General features: G+C 43.5%; 1 protein-coding gene across 4 annotated transcripts; it reads left to right on the top strand.

Moving 5' to 3' along the window:
- Window positions 1–2,812: 2,812 nt before the first annotated feature.
- znf532 (zinc finger protein 532) lies at window positions 2,813–18,951 on the top strand. 4 transcript variants are annotated; one of them, XM_031577839.2, is made up of 10 exons: window positions 2,813–3,482; window positions 4,262–4,417; window positions 10,470–12,745; window positions 13,199–13,380; window positions 14,273–14,449; window positions 15,988–16,150; window positions 16,450–16,743; window positions 16,913–17,025; window positions 17,183–17,330; window positions 18,227–18,951. In XM_031577839.2, exons 3-10 carry the CDS (start codon window positions 10,496–10,498, stop codon window positions 18,746–18,748), a joined length of 3,849 nt encoding a protein of 1,282 aa, XP_031433699.1. In that variant the 5' UTR covers window positions 2,813–3,482; window positions 4,262–4,417; window positions 10,470–10,495; the 3' UTR covers window positions 18,749–18,951. The 4 variants fall into 4 exon arrangements, with proteins under 4 accessions (XP_031433699.1, XP_031433701.1, XP_031433700.1 ...); XM_031577841.2 differs by lacking the exon at window positions 4,262–4,417; XM_031577840.2 differs by lacking the exons at window positions 2,813–3,482; window positions 4,262–4,417 and adding an exon at window positions 5,894–6,877.

Here is an 18,951-nt window from a genome sequence, read left to right on the forward strand (position 1 = left end):
GCTGTTTCCAGACCATGTCACATCCTCAACGCTTTGGCGTGGCCCCCAAAACAACAACAATAACAACAAAGATAGAGGAAGAAGAATATACGTTGATGGTAGCCATCCGTAAAGCTGCGTTATTGTGTTCGCTTGTTTTTTGAAACTGCTGGTTTGGAACAGTCGCGCGTGCATTTCATATTTCCGCCCATATTTGTTGTATGTGAACTGTCCACATAATTGCATTTACACTTGTATTCAAAATCCGTCCTCAATGCGTCTTGGGTGCATATACACCTGTACTTTTATGTTGTCAAGCATTATCCGATTGCAATCAGATCACCCAAAACGCATTTTCATACCAGGTGTAAACAGCCTCATGGAGCGATTGTATCTAGATATAACTTTAACCAGATTACATTTCAACCTGGTATTAATGGGGCGTTTTACACCTGGCATTAAAATGTATTTCAAGTCACTTTAATACCTGAGTTATCATATCTAAGTCATCTTCATTAAAGCAATAATTACCTGAGGGGCAAACCGGAAGACAGGATATAGACTTGCATACTAACATATGCAACATAGCCTACACCTCTCTTCTCTATGTACTTCACTAATTCAAGCATGTGCCTTATAGGCTACCTCTTCTCATTGAGTGTCATTGAGGACACCCAGATAACAAGCATGTATCGCTCCACAGGTGGATTTTGGTTGGCACCCCACTGGGGCTATGCCACTTCTGGTCTGCTCTCAGACCACCATCATCTTTAGTCTGGGCGTGGATATCAAGAACATAACGTAAAATGTTATACATTCCTGGAATTTTTACATCATGTCCTTGGCATAGTGTATTTAATATATAAGCCACTAAATAGAAGAAGTTCATGGTAGCCGACTAGTCCACCGGTGGATTTTGGTGGGCACCCCACTGGTGCCATGCCACTTCCAAGAGCAGACCACCATCATCTTAACTATGTGTGGATATTAACAAAATAACATAAAATGTTAGCAACCCCTGGAATCTCTAAATCATATCCTTGGCATAGTCTTTTTAAAATATCAGCCACTAAACAGCAGTTCACATAGTTTAGAAGGCTCTCAAGGTACAACATTACTTGGTCAATAAAAGACTAATGTTCCGCACTATTAACACCTAGAAACAAATGCAAGGGTTGGTTAAAATGACTGAAGAAGTATATGAGTAAGGACATTTTTTTTTGTAAAGTGAGTGGCAAAACAGTGGCTAGCTAGCCTCTTTCACTTAGACTTTAGATACACTTGCCAGTTGCAACCGACTGTATATAATGCGTGTTACAATTGTCCCCAGCCGACCTCTCCTCTATATGATGAGATGGTTGGAATAAAACACATTGTATGCAGCTAATAACACTAGCATCTAGATAGGAATGTACTGATCACAACCACCTGTTACTTGTGTTACTTGAGTTTCAAAACTCACAGATAACGTGTGATGCCATCACCATGTTGCGTGTCACACATCGTTGCATTACGTTAGACACGAGCTGAGAAATTAAGCATTAGGCTAACTCCCCTAGTACTATTAGCAATGACTCGATTTTCAGTAGGTCCTATTCAAACAGTAAGTCCTATTCTATTCAGGTAGGCCTATCTCATGATGAAATAACATGGCATGACGTGAAATGTTTGGAGATAAGTCTGAAAACATTATGAAACCATTGTTACTCTAGTATGCAAAATAAAACTCTAAGAAATGTAAAGTGAGTGTATAGATTCATTTATTATCTAAATTGCACTATAGGCTACTACTTCATCAAAACCTGAGAAATGCCCGGTTTCAATAATCACAATACAAATTGCGAATTACAGTAACAACACTAGAGCACATACACACATAAAACTACAGAACATTGTGAGTATTCAAAACAAACTAACAGGAGACATATAGGCCTACAGCTTTAATCTACCCTGTGCTTCAAATGCACCACCAGAGGGCAGCATTTCAAATGTTTGATACTATGAAAATTAAGAAACCGTGCTGAGGTCAGAATTGTGCAGCAGGAAAATGTTATGCAAACAATTATATTGTGCGTGAATCGGAGGTCAACTCAAATAACCTAACATAAGTTAAATCAATGACTTTGTCTTACCAGATACGTATACGTAGGCCTTCCTATATTTGAATATATTTGGTTGATTCTAACTGGCACCGAATTCTGGAATCTACTGGAAGGTACTGCCACAGTTAACTGTTGATGACATGATTTATTTCAGATTGGCCAACACGAAATTGATTGGCATGATGACAGAATAAAAATGGAGCAGAGTGCAGCCCAGGCTGGATAGTCAAATGTCTATGCTACAATCATTTCAGCATGTCTTCAGTGAAAGGTAGCCTAGATGCTCATGGATGGCTTGATGTGTCATATTCACAATACCCCCCTGAGTGCAGAGATATAATTTGAAGACCTCTTTGGCATTCTGGCAGCTTTCAACAGAAAGTGTCAATTAGCCTACCTCTTACACTTTTATCTTTAGAATTATTGAATCTCATGATTGCTGTCATATAATTGTGCAATAATAGTGAGAAGCGTTCATTTTCATGGACTTTGAAAGCCACTTTCAGAGACAGGTGAAATGGTGGTTTATGAAAATTCTGTCTTGGACTACCAAAGGGCAAATAATTTCATGATAATGAGTTCATGATTTAAAGACGCCTACCATTGTAGTTGTTCTGGACTATCAGTACAATAGGCTTGAAAGTGATATTTATGTAGCATTAATCTAATTCTATCAAAGCACCAACAGACACTTGATGGTTGCTTTATCCAAACTTTGGCATTTATTTGCGTAGGCTACATCCAGCCTATGGATAGATCTACACGTAAGAAACTGTTCTTGAGTGACACATTCGATTGCAAAACAGTTGCCAAGGCTAATGACAAATATTGAACTTCTTAGTACAGTATAATTCTGTCCAATTCATTGTTGCAGAGATCATTGGAGGATCATACACATAACAGCAGCTTCCTGGTAAACTAAGCTACTAAAATTTGAATTCAGGCCTGTTCTTATCACTGCTTAGAGCTATGGTAAGTCTGTGAGCTATGAGAAGTCCAGTTCTGACACGTACAAAAATAAAATAAGTCATAAGAGCAACCTAGTTATTTTGTATTTGAATTCATCAGCCAAAGTTTCGTACGTGGAATATGAATAAACCCCTGTTCTGAACAAAGGCTTATGAGGAAATCAGTACCACAAATCAGGCTTTCATCATCGACATAATTCCTGTCAGTCCTCAGAGAAATATGAGAATCAATGTGACCGGAGCATGATGTGAACGTTGCCCTATACTTCTCCAATATTTCTCAATAAATTAAATCTGTTGATTTCATACAAATTAGTATTTTAGGGTTATCACATGGCAGAGTGTAACAAGCTAGCTCTAACAATGCAAGCTGTTGGATATGTATAGCCAGGGATGGTCGCTTAGCCAAACACTGGACCGCGGAGACTGCTGGGTAAGTGTGCCCGTACTCTCCCCTGACCATTTTCTGCTTACTGTTCGCTTACGAATAGTAAACTTCCATGTTTTGTCGAGCCAGATATTTAGACGCATGAGTTTATCGACGGTAATTAGTCGGCATATTGACAGAACGACACGTTTGGGCAATGACCAAAGGCTGCTGTTCACCACCGAGCCGCGGTGGCTCATGGGATAGACAATCTAAGGTTTTTGTCATATTTACCGTTTAAAAAGTCGAAACATTACGTACATTCCTAATCAAACGCGTAGAATAAACTGTCTGTCTGTTACTATGATGTTATGCGATATATTCCATAATCTAGATACAGAAATCACTGAAGAGAAATTTTAGCGAAAGGAATTCTGGGAAAGGAAGATAGCATCTGCAAAGCCAGCTGTACCGCAACTGGGCTACTACTGCGTTAGGGACTATATAATCAAGAAAACACCCTCTGGATGCCTAAGAATTTAACATACGTTTTACGTGTATGGTGATTGACAATCAAAAGTAATAAATAATAAAATGTATGGGATATTAGTTTCACTCCGCATCCAGAATCAATACGACAAATGTAATCACGTGACCACCTGAACATCTTGGGGGTGGGCAGCACTCAATGTCTTGCTGCTGCTAGTGGCGACAGTGAGAGCAAATCATTCTGCCGTCTCACAGGCCGTGCATCCATCTTTACATTTTTTTCAGAGCTTTTTTGACAGCCAAGAGATGTATCCATTTTGATCCCCTTTCCTGCACACACTAATGTATCATTGCAGGCACTAATTTGCTGGTAAAAGCCTGGCAGAGCATAGTGCATGAATCATGGCTGTGCTTGCCTCTGATATTTGCCTGAGCCACCCTGCCGAGGAAATTGCTCCTTACCTCAAAGCACCAACAAATTGAGAGACAACCCTGCTTACCCTAAAATAAAGGTAGGTCACTTTCTAAAAATCTGATGTTTGCTGTTTCTGCTGAGGGTGTGTTCAGCCTGGTCCTTGGTCATGGTGGCTGGTAGTGACAGAAGGCCTTGTGTGTCAGTGGTTTACAGTGTCCAACCCTTACCATAATATCTTCTGTAGATGTTCCGTCCTGCCCCACTACACTGCTGTATGTGATGACTGGGTGTACTATATTGTTTGTGTAGGTGTGATGTTCATGTAATGGGGGCACTGATGTCATCACCACTCCCCTGATGGACCCCTCTGCTGCGTTTATTGAGCCCTAATATGGCTGTTGGGTTGTACACCAATGGGACATGAATATATAACAATTCTCAATTCTATGCTAATATTGTAAAATGGTGCATTTTACCTTTAATCAGGAATGTGATTGTTTGTTAGTTTTTTGTTCTTGTTTTTTTGTTTTTGTTCTAATTTTACAGGCCATGTATATTGGGTGTGAATAATAAAGGTACCTTTACAGTGTTTTACATGGACTTTTAATGTTGAAATTATTATCAAAGTAATGTTGTATACCCATCTGAATCATGATACTTGCATACATGTAACACATCAAATGGTGACCCACATCTGTAACATCACTCAGGCCAGGCTATTGATGATGACTACATTGACTCTGCCCTCAGGACCTGCCTTATAAAGATGTTGCTTTATTTTGACCATTTTTGGTATTCAATAGATCTTGGTTTTCGTGAACATTCTGTTTTTGTTCAGTCAGGAAATATTCCATCAGATAAAAGTGCTTTGGGTGCCCCTGACCTATCAGTGTTTTAGAACAGAGAGTTTAAAAAGGAGCAACAGCCCCCTCATTACCCCCCCATTATGCACTTGACACAAAACGGACTATCGGAGGCACTCAGGTAGTTTTTATTTGTTTGTGAATGTCATTCAGACCTCAGATGATGGGGTTTGAGTATTTTGTTGTGAACACTTTTCAGAGCAACAATTGAAAGCTTTTTGCTCTGATTCAATTCTAACAATGTTTGCCTTGAACTAGGCTGTTCCTCTGTGGAGGTGGCTAGAAAGCGATGGTAGCTTTTGCTCTCTTTCCCAAACCAGTCTTTTGCCTTCTGCACTTTTCCTGGTGTTGTTTTCACTGTTCTGCCTCCCTCTCTTCTGCTGTTGCTGCCCCAGTTGGATAAGCACCTCAGCCTCTGAGTGCTGACGTAAACAAAGGCCCAGCTCCATGCAACCCCCCACTCTTCCTCCACAGCTTTTAGAATGTGCAAAGGGAGAGCAAGCATAGAGTGGTAGCCAGTGAGAAAAACAGAGACATGTTTGCTGGTTGTGAGACATTTGTGATGGGTTAGTTTAATCGAAGGAGGAGGCACAGAATTGTAACGGGAGGGCAAGAAGTCTTTGTTGTGTCATGGCCTTTTGTTCTCTTATTTCACAGACCAGACAGTATATTGCCCACTGTCTCTCTCTCTCTCTCTCTCTCTCTCTCTCTCTCTCTCTCTCTGTGTATGTGTGTTTGAGCATGACAGCAGCACATTTAGAGGGGAGAGAGCAACAGACCAAGAGATAGAAAAACAACACACCAATAATAGTTAATGGTCCCTGCAGCCTGTGATTCATCATGGAATTTATTTAGATTTGTTTTGTGTACAGCATTTCCTAATTTAACTGCGTTCGATTGCCCTGCTCCTCTGGGCTTTTATGACTCAACATGGTGCAGAATGTGCGACTCACTTCCTGAAACATGGATGTCTAGAGATCAGCATCCAATAACCCTGAGTGTTCAGGGTGGATTTGTTATGTTTTGGCTCCATTCACACCATACCTCCATGTTGCTATGGAAAGGTGATTTCAGTAGTGATTACAGAAAAGCTAGCTGCCATGTATGTGTGTGTGTCTCTTTCTGTGTCTCTGTGTAGCTCCTCTGCAGCGGAGCCTTTATGCGGGGTGACCGGAACCAGCTGAAACCGGTTTCAGGCAGACGGAGCCTCATGAACAATGCAGTCACTGTGCTACAGTGAGATAGCTGGCTGTCCCATGGCAGCCAAAAGAGGCCAGGAGCCTTAAGGGAGAACCGGGCCATCTCAGGGACTCAGGGCAGCTGAGGAGGCGCTCTGCCCGGGGCACGTGTGTGTCCGACAGGCAGGCAGAGAGAGCAGCGAGCAGGAGCGGAGGACGGGGGAATGGCCTCCTCTCAGCCTCCCGCGCTGCTGGGTGTCTGCTGCCAGGGAGAGGCATGCCCTAGGTCACCGACCCCTCTTTGGATGGAACGAGACCCCCTTGTTTTGGGCCCTGCCTGACTGTGGGGGCGGGGAAGGGGGGGAGGATATTTTTTTTCTCTCTGAAGGACAGAGAGGAGGGCGGATGGAGGTGGCGGAGGTTCTGCTTCTGGTTGTGTGTGTTGTGACTGCTGTGGGAGAGGAAGACAGCTCCTCTTTGTCTCGCTCCTCTGCCGTGGCTGCTGCAGCAGCAAGGGTGAGGAGTGGCTGACTTGCATGTTTCTCCATAGCGTTTGTTTGTGTGCGTGTGAGGATGTGCTCTTCCGGCTTTATGTGCATTATTAATTCTTGTATATTATGGCTGAAAAAGAGTTTGTCCTTTCAAAGGGGCTTAACTAAGGGAACATCCAGAGATGAAGGGTGGATTGCATATACTGGGTAATGTAGCATTGAGCTGGATAATGCCTGATATGTCTATTGTCTATTTCTCTTTATGCTAGGCCTCAGCTCTGCCAATACATTCATACTTTGTGTTTGTTATTCTCATTTTCTTCATCATGTTCACCTTTTTTTTTCTCTTCAATGCTTTGTGTACCCCTCACCATGATCTAACAGCCCGAGCTGGCCCATATTTGTGGATCGTGCAGATGTGAGAGGAGGGAATGGATTCTGGCCGCAGTGCACCCATCCATTTTAATAAAGCAGCAGCTGTGGCTGCCGCTGCTAACCCAGCTAGCAACTCTGAGCCCACCCACCCCCATCCCAACCCCCATTCCTCGGTCTTTTGTCTCCCTGCAGAAGCTTTGCGCTGTGCAGTGAATGCACACTCATGTCTGTCGTATGCATCACATCTTTTCCATACATAAACACCCCCGTGAACTGCCCTTATAAACACCCATTCATCTGAAGTCTCTGGTAGTGGCTGGTATTTCAGCTCACTAAATGGCACTTGTTCATTTAGCATGATCCAGAAGGTTATTTGTTAGACCGCTCATGGAAATGAAATGGCATCTGACGTGGGAGATCTGGCGAGTCATTCTGTCATTTGTGTTGGCTATTCAGAACCCAAGCATTATCATTGACACTTAGGGTTGTGTATCCCAGTAAAAGGACACTGTTGTTATTCCGTCATATCCTATAAGCTCATTTGTGTTTGAACTCTTTTTGTGTGCCTTTGTGTGATCAGTTTTTTCTTCCCCGGTGTGAGGAACAGGGCAACCGGTGCTGCATTGTTGACTGACGTGATTAGTCAGAAAGATCTGTTCATTCAAACATTTACTTTTCCTATATCATTCATCAGCAATGAAATTAAAATGATGAAGCTTGTATTGACTTGATTTCAAGCAGCACATTTTTATTTGTACCATGACGGCCAGAGACATTGGTGATTTGGTCAAGCATGTAAGAACACTCAGGTACTGCATGTGGATACCAAGCTGCTTCATTTGTGTGTGTATCTGTGTGCAGACAGAATGTGACACAAGTTAATATAATATCCTTATATTATTTGACATTAGCTTTAGAAATGCTCTTTCAGGAGTAGGTGTGCTATATGATGGCTATAAATGAAGTATGACTGTACATTAATGGGTTTTCCTTAAGTAAATATTTAGAGGGGCTTGAAAGATTGTAGCTATTTAGACATGCTCTTGCCTTGACATGGTTGTTCTTCTTGTCAGACAGTAGGTTTAGTATTGAATGCTAAGTAGCTACATTGAATAGGAACAAGAGATGAGAACTAGTGAGTTTGTTTTGAAATGGTGCTTCTTTGTGCATCATATTCAAAGGTATCTGACTATTATTGGAAACACACAGCCATGTAGATTTAAAGTCAGGAGTTGCATAGTGATGATTTTCTAAAGTGCCAATAATAATAATTCAGTGTTTAGATTTAGATTAAGAAGACAGTAGGTCTGTAACAACAAATGGATGGAACTATGCATCGTATGAGTATTTCGCACCAGCACTTCACCCCAGAGTGCAATATGCAGAGTGCTTAATGCAATTTAGTATCACACAAAATGTTAAAATGAAATGTCTTTTCATAGTTAATAACTGTATCTACCACCGTAGGTAGTTCCTGTATCTTTGTCCCTATATTAACAAGAGTTCATTGAAAGTCACATTCCTGAAAGAGACATTAGTATGAGATTATTTAAGCAGTCAAACAGTCAAATGGTTGCCAGTGAAATCCAAATGATACTCCTATGATACCAAATTAACTAATTGTTTCCCAGGTGGGCATATATTTTCCACAAGGACAGAAGGGATAGTTTGGATTTGAAGTATTAAGAAATTCAGAGACAGTTTCTCTTAATGGTTTTTGGATGGTCATGTCAAAGGTTCGTGACTCTTTTGAATGTGATAATCTTTTATAATGATCTAGTGATATAATAATATAGGAAGTCATGGATGACCCAGATGGAGTGTTACAGTTTAGCAGTATGCTCTTTAACATTCTGAACTGAGGATTTGGGTGGGGGGTGTAATGCCTTTACTAAGTATAATGAACCATGCTGCTATAATAAAACCTTTTATAATAAAGTATTTTTTATATAATAATATATATAATACATCCTTTACTATTTGGAATGAGACAGAGCATGCTTGAATGTCTCATAAAACTTCTAATTTCTGTGCCACTATATTATGAATTCTAGTTTGGCCCAGCATATTTCCTCCACCCATTCCAGATGTATGACACTGTAAGGTTACCGAGTGCTCCTCAGTGAGAAGGACACGGTGAGGGATGAGTGGAATGATACAGGGTGCAGGGTGCTCTTGTTCACTCTAGACAGGGTGTTCACTCTAGACAGGGTGTTCTTGCTCACTCTAGACAGGGTGTTCACTCTAGACAGGGTGTTCTTGTTCACTCTAGACAGGGTGCTCTTGCTCACTCTAGACAGGGTGCAGGGTGCTCTTGTTCACTCTAGACAGGGTGCTCTTGTTCACTCTAGACAGGGTGCTCTTGCTCACTCTAGACAGGGTGCAGGGTGCTCTTGTTCACTCTAGACAGGGTGCTCTTGTTCACTCTAGACAGGGTGCAGGGTGCTCTTGTTCACTCTAGACAGGGTGTTCTTGCTCACTCTAGACAGGGTGTTCACTCTAGACAGGGTGTTCACTCTAGACAGGGTGTTCTTGCTCACTCTATACAGGGTGTTCTTTCTCACTCTATACAGGGTGTTCACTCTAGACAGTGTGTTCACTCTAGACAGGGTGTTCACTCTAGACAGGGTGTTCTTGCTCACTCTATACAGTGTGTTCACTCTAGACAGGGTGTTCACTCTAGACAGGGTGTTCACTCCAGACAGTGTGTTCACTCTAGACAGGGTGTTCACTCTAGACAGGGTGTTCACTCTAGACAGTGTCTTCACTCTAGACAGGGTGTTCACTCCAGACAGTGTGTTCACTCTAGACAGGGTGTTCACTCTAGACAGGGTGTTCACTCCAGACAGTGTGTTCACTCTAGACAGGGTGTTCACTCTAGACAGGGTGTTCATTCTAGACAGGGTGTTCATTCTAGACAGGGTGTTCACTCTAGACAGGGTGTTCACTCTAGACAGTGTGTTCTTGCTCACTCTAGACAGGGTGTTGGGTGAAGACCAATTTACTTGGGACTACAATTACATTCAATATGATGATGAATACAATGATACATTCTTTAATTGTAAATAATGCTTTACAAGTGAAACACAAGGAAAGGAGTATCAACACAGTACATCCAGTAAAATTGGCGTAAATTTGATGTAAATTGATGATAAAAAGTGTTAAATTGGACCATCAATTTTCACTATTAAGCAAATACAATCATTGCCTTTAAAGTTGTTTCACTTCGTATTTCTCCACAGGCTTTTCACAGCATTGTGTGAAGATCATGGGCGATATGAAAACCCCAGACTTTGACGACCTGCTTGCGGCCTTTGATATCCCTGACATGGTTGACCCAAAGGCAGCCATTGAATCAGGACACGATGACCACGAGGGACAGCTGAAGCACCACGTTCACCATGACGATGATAACCAGATTCCGTCTGCCCCTTCTGTCAGTGTTATTGTCAAAAATGTCCGAAGTATTGACCCCAGTGAGCACCCACTGTCAGACAAAGATGTGCATCCTACAGTTGGCAATGGTTTGCAAAATGGTTTCCTGGGCCTGTGCTCCAGTGACCGTTACAGCAAAGATGGTGGGAAGCCTTTGAAGACAGACAGCCATGGACCTCTGGCCAACGACTCCTCTTTCAACCAGTTCAGCCCCATCTCCAGTGCCGAGGAGTTTGATGATGATGATAAAATTGAGGTGGATGACCCAGCAGACAGACAGAATAACCTTCCATGCTTTAGGCCAAACCCCTTAACTGGACTGATTGGAGATGGTGTTTCAAAACCAGGCTCTAATGTAAACTTTGTAAATTCAAAACTTAAAAATGGCAACAGTAGTAACAGTTCCTTGGCCTCACACCCTCAGACCCCTTCCAAACCAAGAAAATCAGAGGAACAGTTGAAGGAGGTTGGTCCGAAGCCCTTTGAGGTTAAAGAAACATCAGAACCTATAGCTTTGAGTGTGTGCAATCTCTCTCAAGCCAAAGCCAAATCGTCAGCTAAGCTCTCGTCCTGCATTGCAGCAATCGCAGCTCTCAGTGCAAAGAAAGCCTCCTCAGATTCTCCTGTTTCAGAGTTCCCTACCGCCCTACCAGATTCCACCAAGGAAAGCAAGGAGAGTCCCAAAACCCCAGAGAAGCCCCTGGAGCAGGAGTCGGCCCTAGAGGTAGCCCGGAAAATGCTCTCCCAACAGCCCGAAAGTCCTTGCAGCATCACGAGTGAGGGCAGTAGTAAAGGGTCCCCATCATCCCCAGCAGGGTCCATTCCCGTCATCCCAAAGGTCAGAATCAAAACCATCAAGACATCATCAGGCCAGATCAAGAGAACAGTCACCCGAGTGCTGCCAGAGTTTGACCCTGAGGGCTTGAAGAAAGTAACAGACTCGATTGTTGTTTCCAGTCTGTCCTCTCCAATTTCCGGTGCAGTGTTTTCATCTCCAACTCGCGCGGCATTACCTACCACAGTTGTGGCAACTACAGGCGGCTCAACCATGGAGGTCACCAAGCAGATGACCATCAAACCTGTGGCCACAGCTTTCCTGCCAGTGTCAGCGGTCAAAACAGTTGGCTCTCAGGTGATCAACCTGAAGTTGGCTAACAACACCACGGTGAAGGCCACTGTCATCCCTGCTGCTTCAATGCAGAGTGCCAGCAGTGCCATCTTGAAAGCTGCCAATGCAATCCAGCAGCAGACGGTGATGGTGCCTGCTTCCAGTTTGGCAAATGCCAAACTTGTGCCAAAGACACTCCACCTCACCAACCTCAACCTGCTTCCACAGGCCTCTGCCACCCCATCTGAGCTTCACCAAGTCCTCTCCAAGGCCCAGCAGCCCATCAAACAGGCCATCGTGCTTAGCCAGGCCCCAAAGAAGGTGTCTCGGGTGCAGGTGCTGGCCAGCTCTCAGAGTTCAGTTGTGGAAGCATTCAACAAAGTGCTTAGTAGCATCAACCCAGTACCAGTGTATGTTCCCAACCTCAGCCCTCCCTCAGCTGCCTGTATATCTATCCCGTCACGGGGCTACAAGTGCCTCGAGTGTGGCGACTCCTTTGCCCTGGAGAAGAGCCTGACCCAACACTACGACCGGCGCAGTGTACGCATCGAGGTCACCTGCAACCACTGCAACAGGAACTTGGTTTTTTACAACAAGTGCAGTCTGCTGTCCCACGCCCGGGGTCACAAGGACAAGGGTGTGGTGATGCAGTGCTCTCACCTCATCCTGAAGCCCATCCCTGCAGATCAGATGATCTCATCCTCACTGTTGCCCTCCTCTTCTCCTTCTCTGTCCTCCACCAATGTCTCAGCAGGGGCCCTCAGCTCCTCTGTGGGCAGCTCCCAGGGGAAGTCTACCCTGTCCACCGTAATATCTGCCCCCGCCTCCGCACCACTAGTGGCGGCCATGCCCCTGGATGAGGATGCTTCCAGACTTTGCAGACACAACCTCAAATGTCTGGAGTGTAGTGAGATGTTTCAGGAGGAGTCAGCACTGGCCATGCACTACCAACAGGGATCGGAGTCAAGCGCTCAGGTTTGTGTTTGGATTTATGTGTCTATGAGTGCAAATCAAGTGGTTTGGGATTTGAAACATTTTAAATTAGATTGAATATAGTTTTAATCAAATATACAGTATGTTTTACTGTTGTATACCCTGTGTATTTAAGTAGTATATATTATATATTTATCACACAGTATGCTGTCTAATGTATAAAGCAATAATACTCTCACTGGATTTACATTACATTTAGCAGACGCTTTTATCCAAAGCGACTTACAATGTATATACATTTTACATTTACACTGATGGCACACTGCACATCAGGAGCAATTAGGGGTTCAGTGTCTTGCTCAAGGACGCTTCGACAGGGAATCGAACTAGCAACCTTCTGATTACTAAACGACTTCTTTACCTCCTGTACCGCTGTCGCCACTCAAGGGCCACTCACTGAGACTAACAGTCCCATTTTCTCTTTTGACTAATCAGAAGACCTGCACCATCTGTCAAATGCTGCTGCCCAACCACTGCAGTTTTGCATCTCACCAGCGCATCCACCAGCACAAGTCCCCATACATCTGCCCCGAGTGTGGAGCCATCTGTCGTTCGGTGCACTTCCAGTCCCATGTCACCAAGAACTGCCTTCACTACACCCGCAGAGTTGGCTACCGGTCAGTTTCAAATTTGGGTGGTTGTGAAGTGTTTATAAGTGCTTTCTTTATACTAGTGACCATAAATCCTGGCACATTTACAGTGGCAGAATCTTGAGGTGATCTGTTTTTATACATTTTATGTTACACTTTTGGTAGACCACCATAGAATAAATGTTGTTTAGTATGATAACAACAATCAAACTGTCTGATGATTTTAGGTGTTCTGATCTGAAGTTGGTGGTTTCCAGATAATTGATTTCACTGAGACTAGTTTTGCAGGGGTTGTCTAAAGTCATGGTTTATCAAACCACATATCCACTCCGTTTATGCTAAATAATGAGTTCTATTCCAAAACTAGCAAGCGAACTACCTAAAAGGCATGCAAAAACCTTGCAAACACCAACAACAGCCCAGTTGACACTGATAGAAGCTTGCCAACACATTAACTGGTGTCTTTTGGCAGTGTAGCTGGCAATGTCATGCTGTGAAAGCTGTTCTTCCATTTTTTGCAGGGTGTTCCAGTTTTGGAACAGAACTCCTTATTGCTGATTGAATAGCCAATATAAGTACATTCCCATGAAACCCTGATTGGTTTAGCTAGTTATGGGCTGTACCCCATAATGCATCTTGTGAGATGTCAGATGAAGTGTCTCGTGAGAGGTCAGGAGTCGTGTGAGGCAGTCTGAAGAAAATGATCAGAACTGACAGAATAACTACCAATATTTTATGACCAGACTGCCTGTGTAAACGTATCAGTTGTTATGATTATGATGTCAAATGTTAATGCATTGTGAGTTGTGAAATTGTGAATGCTGTCTCTTTGGTTAACTTTTAAAATCACACTTTTTTTCTCTGTCTCTCTGTGTGTGTGTGTGTGTGTGTGTGTGTGTGTGTGTGTGTGTGTCTTCAGATGTGTTCATTGCAGTGTTATCTTTGCGGATATATCTGCCCTGAAATCTCACATTCAGGGCTCTCATTGTGAAATCTTCTATAAATGCCCCATCTGCCCCATGGCCTTCAAATCTGCACCAGGCACTCACTCCCATGCCTACACCCAACACCCAGGGGTGAAAATTGGAGAGCCCAAGTAAGTGCCTCCCCAAACACTTTGGGGTGGGGTTGGGTGTGTTTCCAGAAGGGTTGGTGACTTATCCACGTATACTAATTCGAGGTTACTGATTTTCCAAGAGGCTAACAGATAACTGAATTATATAAACCTCCTCCTTTTTAAAAAAAAAAAAATCCTTTTTTAACAGAATTCAATTATTCATTCATGGAGTAGTGTTATACATTGCTTACCAGTTTTATGTTGATGCTGGGCTTTTAACTTTATTGTGAACATGGTTTATTTGTAAGCAATCTAGTAGGAAATCATTACAAACCTTCTTGGACTGTTCTGAAATCAATCACTTGGGATATGTGGTCTTGAGGTCTGTTAACGCCAGTTAAGGTTAAAGTTTACAGGTTCCTGGAATACCTCAGGTTTCAATGTTGTTGCCACAGTGTATACAGTTGTATTTAAGTCCAAAATGCAAGGCATCCTTTCTTTTTCATTTTTTGGAAGTTCTGGAAAAAAAACTCTTTTGGATAAGGCAGACAAAATTAAGAATACACTGGTATTCATCTATGGTGTTGTCACAGGTAAAGGAAATGACAAATGTCTTCTTTATGTGTATTCCACACTACACATGCTGATTTTAGGCCATTGGATTAAGATGCTGTAACACATTTTTGCCACTGGAAATGCTGGTGGTCTGTATCTGGCGATTTCATTCATGTCTACCTGCAGTACACAGGTTTTTAATGAACAGATCCTTCGAGAGCTCTTAAGTTCAGACTTTGAGCTGCGCGGCGTAGTGCTACCTGATAGCTGAATCCAATTGATCTGTCTCGGGAGCCTCCTCACCTGGTGTTTGGAGCTGTGGTGGACTTAAGAGCTTTGAGCTCAACTCATTTCCCCCCGTTGACCTTCTGCTGCCTCCACCTCCACCTCTCCTCCATCAGCACCCCCTAATCAAACCCCCAGCTGCCGCCGACCTGTCACCAACAACCTCTCTGAAATACATGTGTTGAAAGAACGGTGTGCTTCTGGAAAACTTTCATTGTTGTAGTTTGTGTGTTATTGGAATGAATTCAAAGGCAACAATTAGTATTTGAATAACTCCTGCATTGGCATCAACCGTGTAAGAGAATACTGATACATCGTACTTATATAATGGAATAGTATGTGCTTACTGTGTGTAGTATGTACCTACTGTGTGTAGTCAGGTCAGATGGCTCCCAGAGGATTCATTTAATTTGCTCTTTATTAAGAAATGATCAGACATACAGTATGTCTGTGGTGTTGATGAAAGAGTGGCTTTATGATGAGGGGTAGAATTAGTAAACACAACCCTTCTGTTATGTTTGGCCACACTGTCCAATGTGTGTTCTTCATTTTCATCTCCACATTGGTGACATCGCTATTATCTTGGAACGAATGTTAAGAGTAGTTGGTCTTTTAGTCTTGCTAGTGATATGAAGTGATATCCAGTGATATGGTGTTGTTTCTGTGTTTGTGTGGTCAGACAGCCAAGATGGTGGCCAACACTGGCTCAACCTGATGTCAATCTCTAATCCCCACAGGTTAATCTACAAATGCTCCATGTGTGACACCGTCTTCACCCAGCAGACCCTCCTGTACACCCACTTCGACCAGCACATAGCCAGCCAGAGGGTGTCTGTCTTTAAGTGCCCCGACTGCTCAATGCACTACGCCCAGAAGCAGCTCATGGTGGACCACATAAAGGTGTGAGCTCTAACTAAGCCTCTTCATACATAAAGCTAAAAAGAACTGCAGCGTCAATCACAGCTAGACAAAAACCTTATTTATTTGATGGCAGTAATGACTGGCATGTTTAGCAAAGCCCACTTGTTGCCTAATGTAGCTTCAGTGCAGTACACTGTAAACATAAAACAACAACCTTTGGCTGCCTAAACTGTTTTTTTCTAAGTGTCTATTTAAATTGACTGAATGCTTTAAGCCTAAACTTAAAGCCTTTGATCTGTTGTGACTGTCTGTGGGATTTCCTGTTTTCATTCCTGCAGTCCGTACATGGCACTTTAAAGACCATCGAGGGGCCTCCGAACCTGGGGATCAACCTACCGCTGAGTACCAAGGCTACGAACTCCATGGGCCCCAATGCTAACCACAGGGACCTGGGCTCCCTCAATGGCCTGGAGAGGGGAGAGAAGAAGCCTGTGTCTCCACTGAAAAAGACCAGCAATGGCACAGAAAGCTTAAAGAAGCCTCCAAACCCTGGCTGGACCTGTCATGACTGCGCTCAGCTCTTCACCCAGAGAGAGATCTACATCACTCACATGAAGAAGGAACACGGCAAGGTAGGAGCGCTCAAGTCAGGATTCTCGCGTGTTTTTAAATAAGGTTCAAAGAAAACTGTGAGATAGTACCCATGAAAAGTATGTGAATGGTTGGGGGGGGGAAATCACAATTTTGTCTCTGTTTTTTTAATCCTTCTTTTCGCCCTCTCCTGTCTCCATGGACTTGCAGCAACTAAAGAAACATCCATGCAGGCTGTGTGATAAGTCCTTCAGCTCCTCCCACAGCCTATGCCGACACAACCGCATCAAACACAAAGGCCTCCGCAAGGTCTACTCCTGCCCGTGAGTGCTTCCAACTCGACCTCTTGGTGGATGTCTCTCAGAAGTCTTATGTCTGTTTGGCTGCGTCAGAGGCGGCAGGTGTTTTACTGTTAGGCACGAGGTCCAAACACATCACTTACAGAATGACTCAACGGACATTTTTCTCTGGTGTGTGTAGGCATTGCCCAGAGGCCAGCCGCACTTTCACCAAACGGCTGATGCTGGAGAAGCACATTCAGCTCGTGCACAACGTCAAACACGAGGAGGGGAAGCCAGCGGGAGAGGTCACGACCGCCGAGGTCAAAGCAGACAAGCGCCTGTCCCAGGTACACCCTCCAACCAATGAACGACAACTGTGTAGATGTTACCCTGTTGTTCTTTACCTTTTACATTTCTTATAAGTGGACAATTTTCCTTCAAGAAATTCTGTAAGAATGCTGATTCTGATGACTACAAATTAGTGCTGTCAAACTATACAAATATTTAATCGCATTTATGTCTTGGTTAACTCAAAATTAATCGCGATTAATCGCACATTTTTATCTATTCTAAATGTCCCTTCGTTTATTTATTTTTTCCATCTTTTTATTTAAATTTTAATGCCCTTATCAACATGGAAAAGTGGATTGGCTTGCTTTATGCAAATGTTTTATTTTATTGAAAACCAACATTGCCAAACAGGGCGGTACAAAATAAAATTATAAAGTGCACATTTCAGGTAAACAAGGACTCAGCCTATAGTGCAGTTAAACCATGGCTTAATATTTAATTTTTTTCAAGTTTGCTGGGAACATAGCAGTCAGGCCTCTTATTTCAGAAACAATGAACCGTAACAGTTAGGTTACCAATAAAAGGTAAGCCTACTACTAACTTTTAAAAGTAAACTTTCCATTCAGAAGCTTTTTATCATCCATTTCGCCGTATCGCGCTCACCATTCACTCAAACCGTAACGTTAGCCTACTACACAGTTTGCGAGGCCAAAAAGAATGTAAATCTAAAAAAAATAAAAAAATAAATTAAAAATAAATCGCGTTAATCTTGCGATAAAAAAATTACCGGCGTTAAAATGGGTTTGCGTTAACGCCGTTAATAACGCGTTAAACTGACAGCACTACTACAAATATCACAATTCACATTAATTGCACTACAGTTGGTCAAGTGCAAATTGTACAACTTTTAATGTGGAACAAAATGTGAGCTGTACTGTATGTTTCCTCCCAGGTGCCCAGCCCTAAACGCAAGCAGCAGCCTGCAGAAGAGGCCAAGCCGCCGCCGGGGGAGAAAGCTGGAGGCCGGGGGGAGGAGGGGGAGGGGCGGGCCTGCAGGGAAGGCTCAGGAGGACAGCCGCTGAAGAAGCTGAAAGTGAGCGTGTGCAAGGTGCACCGCTGCGGCGTGTGCAACTTCAGCACGGAGGACTTGGTGAGCTTCCACGAGCACATCCCCCAGCACCGCTCCGACGGCTCGTCCTTCCAGTGCCGCGAGTGTGGCCTCTGCTACACCTCGCACCCCTCCATGGCCCGCCACCTCTTCATCGTGCACAAGCTCAAGGAGCCAGCAGGTCTGGGTCGCCGCAGATCCACCCCGGGCCAGCAGGAGGCCCCAGAGGCCGCGGCGGGGGCGTCCGGTACGTCTTGTAAAGTGTGCAGGAGGACTTTTGAGACAGAGGGTGCCCTGAAAACGCACATGAGAACACATGGTATGGCCTTTATCCGTTCCAAGAGGCTAGGGGCAGCAGAAAAGTGACTGGACGTACTCCTACCTGTCCATCCCTAGCCAAGGCCCTCTGCCGACCTTTGAACTCGAAACGACAAAAAGTGGATGTTCTTTGCCCTTCTCCCACTACCCCCAGAGATGTACACATAAATGTATATGACAAATGTATAGATATATCACACACAAAAATTCCTTTGTGTGTTTTAAAAATATGTAATATATTTAAAAAGAAA

This window comes from Clupea harengus, chromosome 12 (assembly GCF_900700415.2).
Source record: "Clupea harengus chromosome 12, Ch_v2.0.2, whole genome shotgun sequence".
Classification (NCBI taxonomy): Eukaryota; Metazoa; Chordata; class Actinopteri; order Clupeiformes; family Clupeidae; genus Clupea; species Clupea harengus.

Excerpts from the sequence above, each read along its gene's own strand:
- znf532 (XM_031577839.2), top strand. The coding sequence starts at position 10,496 with ATGGGCGATATGAAAACCCCAGACTTTGACGACCTGCTTGCGGCCTTT. Across the intron at positions 14,450-15,987 it reads GTGAAAATTGGAGAGCCCAA|GTTAATCTACAAATGCTCCA; the intron begins GTAAGTGCCTCC and ends TAATCCCCACAG. Across the intron at positions 17,026-17,182 it reads CGCAAGGTCTACTCCTGCCC|GCATTGCCCAGAGGCCAGCC; the intron begins GTGAGTGCTTCC and ends TGGTGTGTGTAG.